This window comes from Bidens hawaiensis, unplaced genomic scaffold (assembly GCF_021521415.1).
Source record: "Bidens hawaiensis isolate Kalapana, Puna unplaced genomic scaffold, B.hawaiensis_p1.1 tig00018672_1, whole genome shotgun sequence".
In the NCBI taxonomy this organism is placed as follows: Eukaryota; Viridiplantae; Streptophyta; class Magnoliopsida; order Asterales; family Asteraceae; genus Bidens; species Bidens hawaiensis.
The window spans coordinates 163,004-179,221 of NW_027492832.1; the positions used below are offsets into that span (position 1 = coordinate 163,004).

The 16,218-nt window shown below is 39.3% G+C and overlaps 1 protein-coding gene across 1 annotated transcript; it reads left to right on the forward strand.

Annotated features, from left to right (window-relative positions):
* The first annotated feature begins 493 nt into the window (after positions 1-493).
* On the forward strand, positions 494-1,912 carry LOC143556731 (protein ANTAGONIST OF LIKE HETEROCHROMATIN PROTEIN 1-like). Its single transcript, XM_077045987.1, has 2 exons — positions 494-668; positions 885-1,912. The coding sequence occupies exons 1-2, from the start codon at positions 494-496 to the stop codon at positions 1,910-1,912; spliced, it is 1,203 nt and encodes a 400-aa protein (XP_076902102.1).
* The last annotated feature ends 14,306 nt before the right edge of the window (positions 1,913-16,218 follow it).

The following is a 16,218-nucleotide window of genomic DNA, read 5'->3' on the forward strand; positions in this document are numbered from 1 at the left end:
CCTGTCTTATTATTATTCCCGGGTGAGCGGGGGTTTTACTGGGAATGCCAAATGATCCTTGGGTTCCAGCGTGGGTCCGATAATGTCAACATAGTCTGGACCGAGGGTGATGGGGCCGCGAATGCGGTCGTATTATCACTTAACTGAGAAAGTCGCCGTTCAAAAAAACTAAGAATAGTTAAGTTATTTTATAGACAATGACTATTTATGTAAACTAATAACATCATTTAATAGATGGTGGTCATATAATTTACTTAATAAAATAATATAAAAATAATAAAAACACAAAATACACTTTTTTTAGAATGGTAATCACAATCTTTTTTACCACTGTGGAGAGAGAGATTTGTGTAATTAAATTAAATTAAATTAAATTAAATATATTTTATTTAAGCAAATGGAGTCGGGTCGGGAATAAATAAACAAATAAATCTTGTTGCCGATGTTACAAGAAATCGGCGGTGTTACAAGAAATCGACTGCAATTTGCCTAAATGGGTCCAAAGAAATTAAAGCAGCAGCAGCAGGAATTGACGCCTAAAAAGATGAAACTGAAAAAGGATTCCAAGAAGAAGAAGAAGAAGAAAAAGATATCAAACGCCGCCGCAGCCGCCGCTACCGATTCTGATTGGTGGATTTCCTTCTCTCACAAAAACCCACCTCTTCCCGGTATCACTATTATTATTATTATTATTATTATTATTTCATCTGTACAGATTTAGGGTTTATCTTCAAATTGTGATTTCTGATGTAAAATTAGTTAATTCTTTTAATATTTCGTGTTCATTATAAATCTGAAATCGAAACCTCTCGCATAATTTGAATTGCTATTTCTGTTTTCAAACATTTATTATAGTACTCGGAACCATAATAAAATGTTTACAGGCTCGATGGTGCCCGAAGACGAAGAACAAGCCTTCAAATACTTTTTCCGAGTAGCAAAGAAAACTTTCGAGTACATATGTTCCTTAGTAAGACAAGACCTCATTTCCCAACCCCCCGCGGGCCTCATCAACATTGAAGGAAGACTTCTTAGTGTCGAAAAACAAGTTGCAATCGCACTTAGACGGTTAGCGTCCGGCGAGTCACAGGTGTCGGTCGGTGCATCATTCGGTGTCGGTCAATCCACCGTGTCACAGGTCACGTGGCGGTTCATAGAGGCCATGGAAGAACGAGGCCGACACCACCTCCAATGGCCCGACGATAATAATTTACAAAGCATTAAAAACGAGTTCGAAAAAACGTTTAATTTACCAAATTGTTGCGGCGCGATTGATGCCACTCATATAATTATGACTTTACCCGCGGTTCAAACATCGGATGATTGGTGTGACCAGGTTAAAAATTATAGCATGCTAGTACAAGGTATTGTGGATGACAAATCAAGGTTTCTTGATATCGTAACGGGCTGGCCCGGTGGTATGACGATTCCGAAACTATTAAAGTTTTCGGGTTTTTATAAACTTTGTGAGTCAGGTGAGCGATTAAACGGAAACCCAGTAGTATTATCTAACGAAATGGAGATCAGAGAATTTATTGTAGGCGGGGCTAATTATCCGCTTCTTCCATGGTTGATAACGCCTTATAACGAGAGTGATGAGGGGTCGGGTTTGAATGCGGTTCATGAGGCTGCGAGGTCGGTTGCTGTGAGGGCGTTTTCGCAGTTAAAAGGAAGTTGGAGGATTCTTAATAAGGTTATGTGGCGGCCCGATAAGAAGAAGCTGCCTAGTATTATTGTGGTATGTTGTTTGCTTCATAATATTATTATAGACTGTGGGGATTGTATTGAACCGGATGTTTTGTTGTCGGGTCATCATGATTCCGGGTATGTTGAACAATGGTGCAAACAGGTTGATCCTGTTGGGAGGAAGATGAGGGAGAATCTAGCTGCACATTTGGAAAATATCAAGTGAGTATCTGTTCTTGAAACAAGGATATTGTAGTTTGATTTTTATTGCCATTGTAAGTGGTATAATAAGTTTTTAGTGTACTTTTATGATGTTTATTTCTTTAGAAGCTATCGAAATGTATGGGTCGGGTCGGGTCGGGTCGGGTCAGGTAGGTAGGTTGAGTAACATGTATAAACAGATTTACTATTATTGTTTCAGATCAAATACAAATCATTCTTTACATGAAAACAGTGAGAACCAATTTGCTTTTATTATTAGGTTTGTTTTTATAAGTATTTGCTGTTAGTTTTTGTGCGCATTTGTTGATTTCCGATTATGTGACGTTATAAGTATTTATTGATTTACATGTTATTTTTACTTTTTTTCTTATGCAGTCAAAAGTATTTGCTGTTATTATTTTGTTGCTAGCTTTGATTCTTTTGTTGTTATTATTAGGTTTTTTCTTTGTTATTATAAAGCATTGCTTATGCAGATTGGTATTGTAGTTGGTATTGTTTCCTATGTTCTTATTTTTGGTAAATTGGTATTATTTCCTATGTTCTCATGTTAAGATTATTTTGTACATGAACCTTCTCTTACTATTATTATTATTATTATTATTATTATTATTATTATTGGTGTACTCCTTTTTTTTCAACAGTTTGTTTTAACTTGAACCATTTTGACTCGTTACCAGTTTGATGATAGTTTCCATGTAATACTATCAGGTTTTGTGTTCCTTGTATTTGTGTTAAGAAACTTGCTATTCTCTGTTTTCGACCATCTCAAATAAGTTAACGGTTCAATTTGGTATACTTTATTTCTTTTTCGACCACCTGAAGTAATTACCCGTCAGATACTGGACATGATACTGGGCATACCCGAGGGTATCGGGTGTAACTGTTAATTTGTTTTTTAAAAAAAAAGAAGGCCATATTCAAGTAAAATTTGTTTTCCTATCATTCCAGTTTTTATATAATTTTATGTTCCTAACATCTTAACACATTATGGATGTGCGAGCAGGAACATACTCAAATGACTTAGGAATCATATGGTTTCATTCAACGTATCGAATTGAATGATTTGATCAACAAGTTTAGTCAAAACATTATAAACTTTCTGAACAATAAGCCTAGCTCGCAACTTATAAGTGAGAATCATATTGTAATTTGTAAATAGTCAATCAGATAATGTAGGAACTAGGAAATTCAGTTTAAGTAAAAACAAAAAGCATCTTGGTCTTCTCCAAAGAAAAAATGCCCGGTCCAACAAACTCCAACTCATTGAGATGTGAATGATGAATTAGGGGTGTTTAGATTTCGATTCGCATTCGAAATTCGATTCGATTCGAATTCGATTATTAAGATTCGTATTCGGTTTTAAGAAATTCGAATTTGATTCGATTCGTATTCGAGTATATTAGTCGAATACGAATTTATGATTTATTATTCGATTCGAATTCGAATTCAAATTATATATACATATATATGTGTGTGTATATATATATATAATTATTTCTTTTAATTTGTGTCTAATCCATATATAATAATTGTCCATTACAAACTAATTAAACCCAATAGGCCATATTAGTGTTTCTTAGCCCATATTATCATGGGTGTTATTGACTTCTCGTTTTGAATATTTTGAATTTTATACTATTTGTACTTTAGCTTTGAACTTATTATCATGTGGTATTATAGCTTAATTAAATTTATATGTTTGTTTTGCAATTTTGATTATGGTTTTCGAAGTTTTTGACATAGGTAAACTTGAATCAGATTGAATTTATTCGAATTCAAATCGAACTTATTCGAATTCGATTCGAATTCGAGTTTCAAATACGAATTCAAATCGAATTTCGAATTGGGCATATAATACGAATACGAATACGAATCGAATAGTTTAACTTTTAATCGAATATGAATTGAATACGAATATTGGCAAAAAAAATAATTATTCGGATTATTCGATTCGATTTAACTTGAAATTCGTTATTCGATTCGATGAACACCCCTATGATGAATCTGTGGTTTAAAAAAGTAATTCTTCACTAAATAATAATAATAATAATAACTTGCAGCAAAAATTGTAATAATATCATCATATCTTAAAACGTGAAGAGCCAATTTTGGGTTTCATACTGTTATACTTAGGTTATATGTTTTTTTTTTCTTTTTATTTTTGTTAATATCATTAAGATTTTGAGATGATCACGGGCTTGTTCTCATTTCTCACAAACTCGGTGTAACGCGTGGGTTGTAAAAGCTTGTATATAAGAAAAATTAGTAACAAGTTGATTTTAGTAACAATGTTACAATCTAGATTTTATAACTGAAAAATTGTGTGGTCCTGTTATACCTATTTATATCCCCTCTAAAATAATGGCAGGATTGACCTAAAGTATAGTTTACCAAACAGTAATCATACAACCACTTTATTCCTCCTTTTCACTTACTGATAATCATTATTTATTTTAAAGGTACCTTCCATTTTCGCTCATAAATTATTTCATATTTTCGTTGTCAAATATTAATCATCGGATAATTACAATGTGACTCAAATTTTGATTTTGCGTAACAGTATCATATTGATAAGGTTTATATTTTTTAAAGTGGTGAGAGTTTAAATTTTATTGGGTAATAAATAATAAAATAATAAAAATGAGTTATTTAATAAAATATGTATAAATAAATTTATCTTGATTAATTTTTGTTTTTCTTTTATAAAATGACTTTACGTGACGTGACAGAAAAGCAAGTATTGTAAATTCCTAGTCGCTAGTCTGACGGTGGTGTGGGGACTAACGATTAATCGGATCAGATTTTGGTGTATAATTTTCAGTTTTATATATACACGTACACATTTTTATATGTAATTTTCAGTTTTATACAAATGCAAACACATTTTGGGCGAAAATTGGCTGTAATCTCGTAGGATACCCCTGATTTTGGCTGGAATCTCGCCGAAAACCGTTTATTTTGGCCGGAATCTCACAAAAACCACCGATTTTAGCCAGAATCTCATCAGGCCGATTAGTCCTGATTTAACCATTGACCGATTAATTAGCCGATTAGCCCAAAATTAAACAGTAAAGTAGGGATTAGCGATTAATTAGAGATTAATGCCGTCAGGATTTTTGCAACACTGCATAAAAGGTATTGTAAACAAGAAAGTTTTTCTGCCACTTTAGGAGAGAACTATTTGCATTATATAATTGAGTTTGTTACAAAATAGAAAAGGTAAATAATCAATACAACTAATACATAATATTGACAAAGAATAATTTAAGGGATTTGAGCAATTCACGGGATTGCTATATCAATTATCTATTATCCCCCCTCAAGCGAGACGGCGGTGAACAAACACGAAGTAACTCCCGAAAGTGTTTAAATTGAGGTCACGGTAAACTTTTGGTGAAAATATCGGCCAGTTGAAGCTTGGTAGGAACAAAGCGAGTGTGAAGCTTGCCTGACATAACCATCTCACGAACAAAGTGGTAATCTAAGTCAATATGTTTAGCCCGTTTATGAGAGACGGGATTCTGGCTCATGAACAAAGCACTACGGTTATCACAAAGTAGTGTCGGTCTATCAGGTGGAAGAGCATAAAGCTCACGTAACAAGTGAGTGATCCAAACGATTTCAGCAGCGGTATTAGCCATAGCCTAGTATTCCGACTCACAACTTGTAACACCCCGTAAACGTAGCGGAAACGTAAACGGGATGCAACAGACACATCTGATATCAACAGCATTGCTTATAAAGAAAACACCACTACATTAATTTACATCATATTACATTGTTCCGAGTTTAGTTACCGTCTAGGCGATAGCACATAAGTTTTACCAATATTACATTAACATAATTAATACAAAATGATCACTAAGCTTCCACAAAAACACGCATCATCAAGCAGGTAGCACTTATTCCAGTTTGGGAGTACCTAGAAAGCATGGAAAGAAAACGGGTCAACTACGAATAGTTGGTGGGTTTCACTAATTTAAACAACAGTGACAAATCATTATAATAATCATATATTAACGATGTAATTATGCTGAGCCCACAAGTGAAACCTCTGACTATCACACACAATCCCCGTGGCATATCCCCCGCCCACGGACCCGTGGCATATCCCCCGCCCACGGAACTGCCCCAAACCGCTATGTCTAACATTAAATAGCAAAATAAATAACAACAAAATAGACATGTGCAACTGGCTGGGAAACATCAGCAAATCCATGCCGGACCAGTTGGGTTTGTCAGACCAATAGTACTATCCACACTCTACCGGCTTTCAGTTAATCACTCGTGTTCCGGGGCCTTAGAATGTTAGCAACTCAGACAATTACCATCTTAGTACATTTCCGTACGATTCCCGTACAATAAAATATATATAAATCCACGCAAATCCATGCGTTCAGTATGTATTTAAACATTTCCCTAACAACATGCTTTCCGCCCCGAGAAAATATTTAAAAACAATTCAGAAAAAGGGGCTCGTGAAACTCACCTTAACGTAGCAAGCAGTACACAATACACAGCTACTAACCCGGATCTGTAATACGATCCCTAAATTCGTTACTTTATAATCACTATTAATATAACTGTAACCGTGTTAACCGGTACATCTGGGGACACCTGTTAACCCAGTACTGTATCCGTTCTGGGGGCAATGTTAACCCAGATACACTTCTCCGGACTCAGATTGTGATATCGTTTAGAGTTCACTAGTCAGATTTACTATTAGTCGTTTTTCCCGTTTTGCGTGCCTAGCACGGTTATCCATTTTCATGTTTCAAAAATGAGTTTGGTCACACACGACCCGAAAATAGTTGTTAATTGATAATTTAACTAAAGTTGTGAAATTAGGGCTCGGTTTAGACGCCCCGATTGGCCGCGGGACCCGTTTCCGTTTTTATCGTACCGGAAACTGTTAAATAGGTTAAAAACACTCAAATCATCCGAATTATTTTCGGATGATTCATTTTTACTTTTTTTAACTCAATTATATGAAAGTAGTTCATTTTTAGGGTTTTTATACACCAGTCAGCTCGCTTATGCGAACTTTACCGGTTTACGCGTTTTAAGCTTTAAAAGTTTGTTTTAGCACAAATAATTATCCGTTTAGTCTCGGATCTTGAAATTTTGCACAAATCACTTTTTGACAGTGGGGAATTTTATAAAATATTTCCAGAATTAATTTTATATTTAAAATTTATTTATCTATTTTTAAACACCATTTAAACACTAAATATGTCGTAAATACCAAACGATCTTAGAAAAATCCCAAACTTTTCCTGGATGACCCCTGCCATCTCCATAATCCCCTGTAATTTTTCCAGAACCAAAATCCCTTTTTAAATGCCATTTTCACTAAAACCGAGCTAGAAAACCCTAGAACTCGTTTAACCGAAAAGCCTACTTAGACTTCTCCAACGGACCTAAACTTTTGTGTGTGACTTATACATGTTATAAAAAGCTTATCTGAAATTTTCCAGAATTTTTCATGATATTTAACTATTTTTCACCATTTTTGGCTAAAACCGAGCATTAAATTCACCAAATATTCATCCTTTGTCCAAAAATTACCAAAATTCACAGAACTCATATTTTCATATATCTAACACCTCTGTAAAATTTCATGACCTAAATCTACACGTATCACAATCTGTCCAAAATTCATAAACCATACAAAAACCGAACTACCTTCTGTTTCTAGCTTCAAATCGCAAGAATCTCGCTTTCTAGCCTTTGCTAGCAACTAGATACAACACCTACAAGCACAATAACACCACACCAAGCAAGTTACACCCACAATCAAGCCATTTCTTTCATGGTTTCGGTTATGCTTTAAAAACAAAGATTTAACCGTAAAAATTCGTTTTTGGTTCGTTTAACTCCTTTCTTGGACCAAGATCCCTTGTATAACCCGTATACATCACTTGATCATGCAAGAATAGGTTCCATCTCGGGTTCTCACCCTTTTTTTCACTTGGAAACCTCATTTTCTTGCAAAAACACTCCAGAAACGAACATAATCACGTACATAACACGATCATTACCTTGTTTTTCTTGCTAAATGCCTCGGTTTTTAGGTCAAGAACTTGAGAGAGTTGAAGGATTGATGGATTGTGTTTGTGAAAAAAGAAAATGAAATGAGGTTTGGGGAGAGGTGGTCCGATCGGACCATTTGGAGGGTGGGGTGGGACCCACATCTCCATTTTAAGCCACATATTCAGATTCTCGTAATCTGGATAATGTTTTGGATAATCTGGTTCAGTTCGTTTTTCGGTTAAACGTTTAATTCGGCTTAAAACGAGGCTAAAACGGTCGTTTTTCGGCTTAAAAATGAAATTTATATAAAACCGATTAAAAAACTTAAACCATGACATTTATTAACTTAAAACATCATAGTATTAATAAGTGTGCATCTTTTTCGGCTTGATCGATCGTCTCTTGCTTGGTTTGGTACTAAAGGTTTCGTTTAACGTACCGACGTATCATTAAATCAAAATTCTTTTTCTGTGCCGTACTTTACTTATCCCGAAGCATTAATGCTTCGTAAAATCTCTAAATATCATATATCCCGTCTATAATGTAATCCTCGATTCATTCGGGCTTCAATATCCGTTAATCGGTTAATCGTATTTCCAATACGATTAACTGTATATTCGAGTATAATTCGTACTGTGAATCATACATACTCGTATAAACACATTATAATTCATATATTCGGTATTAAATAACACATAAATAGTATATACCGGTTAGGGTATACCTGATTTTGCCGGAATCGTTACATTCTCCCCCCGTAAAAGAAATTTCGTCCTCGAAATTTTTACGCGACGACTACTTCTTTTTGAGGAAATAAATGGGGGTATTTCTTCCGGAATTCGTCCTTTCGCTCCCATGTATATTCTGGGCCTCGTTGCGAATTCCATCTAATTTTGACCAACGAAATCTTGTTGTGTCTAAGTTGCTTGATTTTTCCGTCTACTATTTCTACGGGTTCCTCTACGAAATTGAGTTTATCATTTATCTGGACACCCTCTAAAGGTAACACCGATGTCTCATCCGCAAGACATCTTTTCAAGTTCGATACGTGAAACACGTTGTGAACTGCACTCAGTTCATCGGGTAGTTCTAATAGGTACGCTACGGGACCGATTTTTGCAGTAATATTGAAGGGTCCAATATATCTCGGGGCTAACTTCCCCGCCTTTCCAAATCTGACTACACCCTTCCAAGGTGATACTTTCAAATACACTTTATCACCTTTCTCAAATGACAACGGTTTTCTACGGGTATCGGCATAACTCTTCTGCCGATCCCGCGCGGCCTTCAGATTGTTCCTAATTTCAAGGATTTTGCTGGTCGTTTCCTGGACCAGGTCTGATCTAATAACCTGAGTGTCGCCCACTTCAGTCCAATAGAGTGGTGATCGGCACTTCCGACCATACAATGCTTCGTAAGGCGCTGCCTTTATACTGCTATGGTAACTGTTATTATAGGAAAATTCAACGAGTGGGAGATGTTGATCCCAATTTCCCTTAAAATCCAGTACGCATGCACGAAGCACATCCTCCAGGGTTTGGATGGTCCTCTCAGACTGACCATCGGTCTGAGGGTGGTAAGCTGTGCTTAGATCAATACGCGTTCCCAGCGCTTCTTGCACAGCTTGCCAAAGCTTGGAGGTGAAATGGCTATCCCGATTGGAGATGATTGAGATGGGTATCCCATGACGAGACACAATTTCATTTATATAAATCTGCGCAAGTCTCTCTGTGTTATAATTATTTCTAATCGGGATAAAATGTGCTGATTTGGTTAATCGATCCACGATTACCCAAATTGCATCATGTCCTCGGGACGTTTTAGGAAGATGTGTCACAAAATCCATCGTGATTTGCTCCCACTTCCATTCGGGAATTTCCGGTTGTTGTAACATCCCCGAGGGTTTCTGGTGCTCCGCCTTAACTCTCGCACAAGTCGTATATTTACCGACATACGTTGCGATATCCTTTTTCATACCCGGCCACCAGTAGAACTCCTTCACATCCTTGTACATCTTATCCGATCCCGGATGTATGGAATATTTCGATCTATGCGCTTCGTCCATGATTAATTCACGAAGGTCATGGAGGGTCAGGATCCAAGCCCGATTTTTGAAATAGAGAATTTCGTCCACGCGCTGTTCGAAATTCTTCTCATTGCCGTAAAGTCCCTCCTTTTCCAAGTGTTCCTCTTTCAACGCCTCACGTTGAGCGACTCGAATCAGGTCCGAAAGGTTTGACTGGACTATCATCCCCAGCGCTCGCACTCGCAATGGCTTATCCCGATCTTTCCTACTCAAGGCATCGACTACAACGTTAGCCTTGCCGGGGTGATAACGGACGTCACAGTCATAGTCGCTCAACAACTCGACCCATCTTCGTTGTCTCATATTCAGTTCTTTCTGATCGAATATGTGTTGCAAACTTTTATGATCGGTGAAGATGGTGCACTTCGTACCGTAGAGATAATGTCTCCAGATTTTAAGTGCGAAGATAACCGCTCCCAGTTCTAAGTCATGAGTAGTGTAATTCTTCTCATGTACTTTTAACTGTCGGGAAGCATAGGCTATAACCTTATTATTCTGCATCAACACGCATCCTAACCCTCTACGAGATGCGTCACAATATGCGACAAAGCCATCGTCTCCATCGGGGAGACTTAAAATCGGCGCTTGGCACAATTTTTGCTTTAACGTTTGAAATGCCGCTTCCTGCTCTTCTCCCCATTCATACTTTCGATCCTTTTGAGTCAGGAGAGTTAAAGGTTGCGCGATGCTAGAAAATTTTTCTATAAATCGACGATAATATCCGGCTAAGCCTAAGAATTGGCGGATTTCCTTTGGCGTTTTAGGCGCTTGCCAATTCTTAATTGCTTCGATCTTACTCGGATCAACGTGTATTCCTTGATGGTTTACAACGTGACCGAGGAATTGCACTTCTTGTAACCAGAAGTTACACTTGGAGAATTTTGCATATAACTTCTCCTGATTAAGAATCTCTAAAATTATTCTCAAGTGTTGCTCGTGCTCTTCTTTACTTTTCGAGTAAATCAGAATATCGTCAATAAACACGATGACGAATTTGTCGAGATAGGGTTTACAGACTCGATTCATGAGGTCCATGAACACTGCCGGCGCATTTGTTAGCCCGAAAGGCATGACTAAGAACTCATAATGGCCGTAGCGAGTCCGGAATGCGGTTTTTGGGATATCTTCTTCCTGAATTCTAACTTGATGGTAACCCGATCTAAGATCGATCTTTGAGAAATAGCTCGCACCTTGCAGCTGGTCAAACAGGTCATCAATTCGGGGAAGAGGGTACCTATTTTTGATTGTTAACTTGTTCAACTCTCTGTAATCAATGCACATTCTAAGGCTCCCGTCCTTCTTTTTCACGAATAATACAGGTGCACCCCACGGGGAATGACTAGGACGTATAAATCCTTTATCCAATAATTCCTGCAACTGATTGGATAATTCTTGCATCTCGGACGGTGCAAGTCGGTAGGGTGCTTTAGCAACAGGGCCAGCTTGAGGTAATAAATCGATTCTGAATTCGACCTGTCGGGTTGGCGGTAATCCAGGAAGTTCTTCTGGGAAAACTTGTGGAAATTCGCGTACCACCGGGATATCATCCACCCGTTTCTCCTCAGAATCTGTGGCCATCAAACTCGCTAGATACGCCACGCATCCCTGTCGTATATATTTTAACACTTTGAGGTGGGATATAAATGGTATCATTGTGCCCGACTTCTCTCCTTGCACTAACACCTCTTCGTCATCCGACACCCGGATCTTGACGATTTTCTTTTCACAGTTTATTTCAACTTTGTTACGTGCTAACCAATCCATTCCCACTATCACGTCAAAACTACCTAATTCTACCGGTAATAAGTCAATCAGGAAGGATTGATCGTTCAGAATAAAAGGGCAATTCCGAACTATCTGATTAACTATCATGGTTTTACCGTTAGCTACTTCTACAGTATAAGGTTCTATGGTTTCACTAATCGGAAGGTTTGCTATCGATAGGAACTTAACAGAGACAAAACTTCTATCGGCGCCTGTATCAAATAATACAGAAGCGTAATGATCAGAGACGAGGAATGTACATGTCACTACGCTGGGGTCCTGGCGTGCTTCGTTCGCCCCCATCACAAAAGCTCGGCCTCTCGCCGGATTGGACGACGATGCCTGACCCACTGCTTGTCTCCCATTTCCTCCGTGGTTCAGCCTCGGACAGTTTCTCTTGAAGTGATCTGTGCTGCCGCATTCAAAGCAAGCACGGCTGGTGGTCAACATTTGGTTTCCTTGTGGGTTTTGTTGTTGGGTTGGTTGGGTTCTAAATGGCTGCGCACGGATAGGTTGCGGTTGTCGGGTCAGATTGTTCAGGTTTGTCCTACAACTCTGTGCGTAGTGCCCATTCCTGCCACACTGATGGCACACTACCCCCCTGCACTCGCCACCATGCTGGTAACCGCATTTCCCACACCTAGGAAACGTCCTTGTCTGCGGTTCCTGCCTTCCGCCTGAACTAGTCATGGCGTAGTTCTGGGCAGCGGGCCTAGCACGTTTGTCTTGCTGCTTCCCCTGGGTCCTATTATCATACGTACCTCGCTTTTCCCCAGCAAACTCTCCTGCCACCTTCAGTGACCCACTCCTCACGAAATCGTACGTGACGATACCAGCTTGCGTCACCGCACCCTCAAACGTCTGGTGTCCCCCAGCGTTGACTATACTCCTTACTACTGGAGTTAGTCCCCATATATAACGCTCAACCCTCTTTGACTCTGGGGTGACCAACCATGGTACCAATCGTGACAACTCATTAAATCGGTTCGTGTAACCCAAGTGGTCTGTCCCCTGCATCTCCAGGTTCCACAATTCGTTTTCTAACTTCTGCAGTTCGTTTTTCGGGCAGAAATGTTCTAGTACAAGGGTTTTGAGTTCTGCCCAGGTCATGCGGTTTGTCGCTGCCTGACCGCGGGTTTGCACTATGGTGTTCCACCATGTCAAGGCATGGTCCGTGAACGTGCAGGTAGCATACTTAACAATGTACTCCTCAGGGCAGTTACTGATGTTCACAACCGACTCTGTTTTCTCAATCCACTTAACCAACCCATTGGGTCCCTCAGACCCGCTAAATTCTAGGGGTTTGCACAACATAAAATCTTTAATTGAACATCCCCTTGTTGCAGGAGTCGGTTCAGTGCGGTTCGTTTCTACACTGGGTATAGGGCCATTGCTATCTGTAACGACCACCCTAGGTGGTGCGTCATTACTCGGAATCGGGTTACCATTCGGTGGAGGATTAACATTTTGTTCCCCATCATTATTGGTGGTCGTTTGATTACTCGCAGGGCCTGGATTGGTCGTGTTGTTAATACTGGCGGCGATGCGCGATACTATATCCGGTATCGCCACCTCTAACTGTCGAGCAATCAGACGACTCACATCCACTTCTGACATTTGAGCTGACCGTTTAGGTGCCATTCTACACAACATTAAGAAAAATACATATAATTAATACAAATTCCAATCTCGATACACAACATATATTCCATTCATTAATAAACATTAGTACATTTTACATAATCATCAGTACACATTACATTAACGTCAGCCCATAGATTAAGTTTTCATACATCAGTCCTACATCGGCATCATTTCGACATAACCCGCTATGGGTCAGTGCTTGAATGATACATCAAAAATATCTACAATGACATCCCCAAAATCGACCCCTTATGGGCTAGTGGCTGTACTATAACTACCTAAGATTCACTCTACGTTAGCATCACCACTAACTGCTAACACAGAGTATCAAAAAGCGGACCCTGACTACTACCACCCTAACATAACTAAACATGGTGGTATATCAACCACACCAATACTGCCACCATCACCACTAACACTGCCATCAAACCCCGGATCCGTGTTTCCATCCGGTCAATCATCCACTGGGAGTATGCGTCCTCCCTCCTCAGCTGAGCGATCGCATACTGGCTGTCCAGTATGCAGTCCGCCAAGTGATTCCTCCTCTGAATACCCATTGTCAAGGCGGTGGTGTGCTCATTCATCTGCTCGGTGAGCACTCGGAGCCATGCAGCCTCGGTAGAGGGACGCTCATCCCTCACCGGCCTAGGGGTACCCCACACGGGTGGAGGCACAGGCTCGGGCTGGGGGCGGGAGGACTCGCCCCTGTGGTAAGTGGGTCTTGGTGGGGTAAAGGTAGGTGGGACATAAGGGGCACTGATCCGCGCCGTGAGGCGGGGACCGGGTCTGGGAGGGGTAAGGGTGACCTGTGGTGCGGGTGGGGTGGGGGATCTGGCAACCCTAGCAGGGGAGGACAAGCTAGCACTCCTATGGCTAGTCTCAGTAGGCTCAGTGCTGGAAGCTAAGCGTAAACTCCTAGAGTCCCCGGAACTGGTCTCTTCCGGGTCCTCCTCTACTGATAAACTTCGTGATCTTGACATCCTTACCTGTACACAAGTTAGCAAACATATAGTTCCTTCCATAATGTAAATCATAATTAAATTAATATACACACATTTATACAACCTTGTCACATAAAAATACTATCATATACTTACACATATGTTGCCGATTTTACCTATTAAAGTTCCCCGTGACTTCCCCTGAATTCCCTCGTACGGACAAGTCTGTTATTATGTTCCGGACCATAATAACTCACTTGTCCATCCAAGTTCATCCAGATCTCGTCACTATATATTATTAGTTGATATTCAGATCCAATAATACTTGAGCTACTGGTTATATTTTAGGTATCTTTTAAATACATCCTAATTCATTTATAACCAACGGCTCTGATACCAAGTTCTGTAACACCCCGTAACCGCAGCGGAAACGTAAACGGGATGCAACAGACACATCTGATATCAACAGCATTGCTTATAAAGAAAACACCACTACATTAATTTACATCATATTACATTGTTCCGAGTTTAGTTACCGTCTAGGCGATAGCACATAAGTTTTACCAATATTACATTAACATAATTAATACAAAATGATCACTAAGCTTCCACAAAAACACGCATCATCAAGCAGGTAGCACTTATTCCAGTTTGGGAGTACCTAGAAAGCATGGAAAGAAAACGGGTCAACTACGAATAGTTGGTGAGTTTCACTAATTTAAACAACAGTGACAAATCATTATAATAATCATATATTAGCGATGTAATTATGCTGAGCCCACAAGTGAAACCTCTGACTATCACACACAATCCCCGTGGCATATCCCCCGCCCACGGACCCGTGGCATATCCCCCGCCCACGGAACTGCCCCAAACCGCTATGTCTAACATTACATAGCAAAATAAATAACAACAAAATAGACATGTGCAACTGGCTGGGAAACATCAGCAAATCCATGCCGGACCAGTTGGGTTTGTCAGACCAATAGTACTATCCACACTCTACCGGCTTTCAGTTAATCACTCGTGTTCCGGGGCCTTAGAATGTTAGCAACTCAGACAATTACCATCTTAGTACATTTCCATACGATTCCCGTACAATAAAATATATATAAATCCACGCAAATCCATGCGTTCAGTATGTATTTAAACATTTCCCTAACAACATGCTTTCCGCCCCGGGAAAATATTTAAAAACAATTCAGAAAAAGGGGCTCGTGAAACTCACCTTAACGTAGCAAGCAGTACACAATACACAGCTACTAACCCGGATCTGTAATACGATCCCTAAATTCGTTACTTTATAATCACTATAAATATAACTGTAACCGTGTTAACCGGTACATCTGGGGACACTGTTAACCCAGTATTGTATCCGTTCTGGGGGCAATGTTAACCCAGAAACACTTCTCCGGACTCAGATTGTGATATCGTTTAGAGTTCACTAGTCAGATTTACTATTAGTCGTTTTTTCCGTTTTGCGTGCCTAGCACGGTTATCCATTTTCATGTTTCAAAAATGAGTTTGGTCACACACGACCCGGAAATAGTTGTTAATTGATAATTTAACTAAAGTTGTGAAATTAGGGCTCGGTTTAGACGCCCCGATTGGCCGCGGGACCCGTTTCCGTTTTTATCGTACCGGAAACTGTTAAATAGGTTAAAAACACTCAAATCATCCGAATTATTTTCGGATGATTCATTTTTACTTGTTTAACTCAATTATATGAAAATAGTTCATTTTTAGGGTTTTTATACACCAGTCAGCTCGCTTATGCGAACTTTACCGGTTTACGCGTTTTAAGCTTTAAAAGTTTGTTTTAGCACAAATAATTATCCGTTT

Bases quoted from the DNA above. Each gene is read 5' to 3' on its own strand.
- LOC143556731 (XM_077045987.1), top strand. From the start codon at position 494: ATGGGTCCAAAGAAATTAAAGCAGCAGCAGCAGGAATTGACGCCTAAA. The intron at 669-884 runs GTATCACTATTA...AAATGTTTACAG, and splicing joins CAAAAACCCACCTCTTCCCG to GCTCGATGGTGCCCGAAGAC.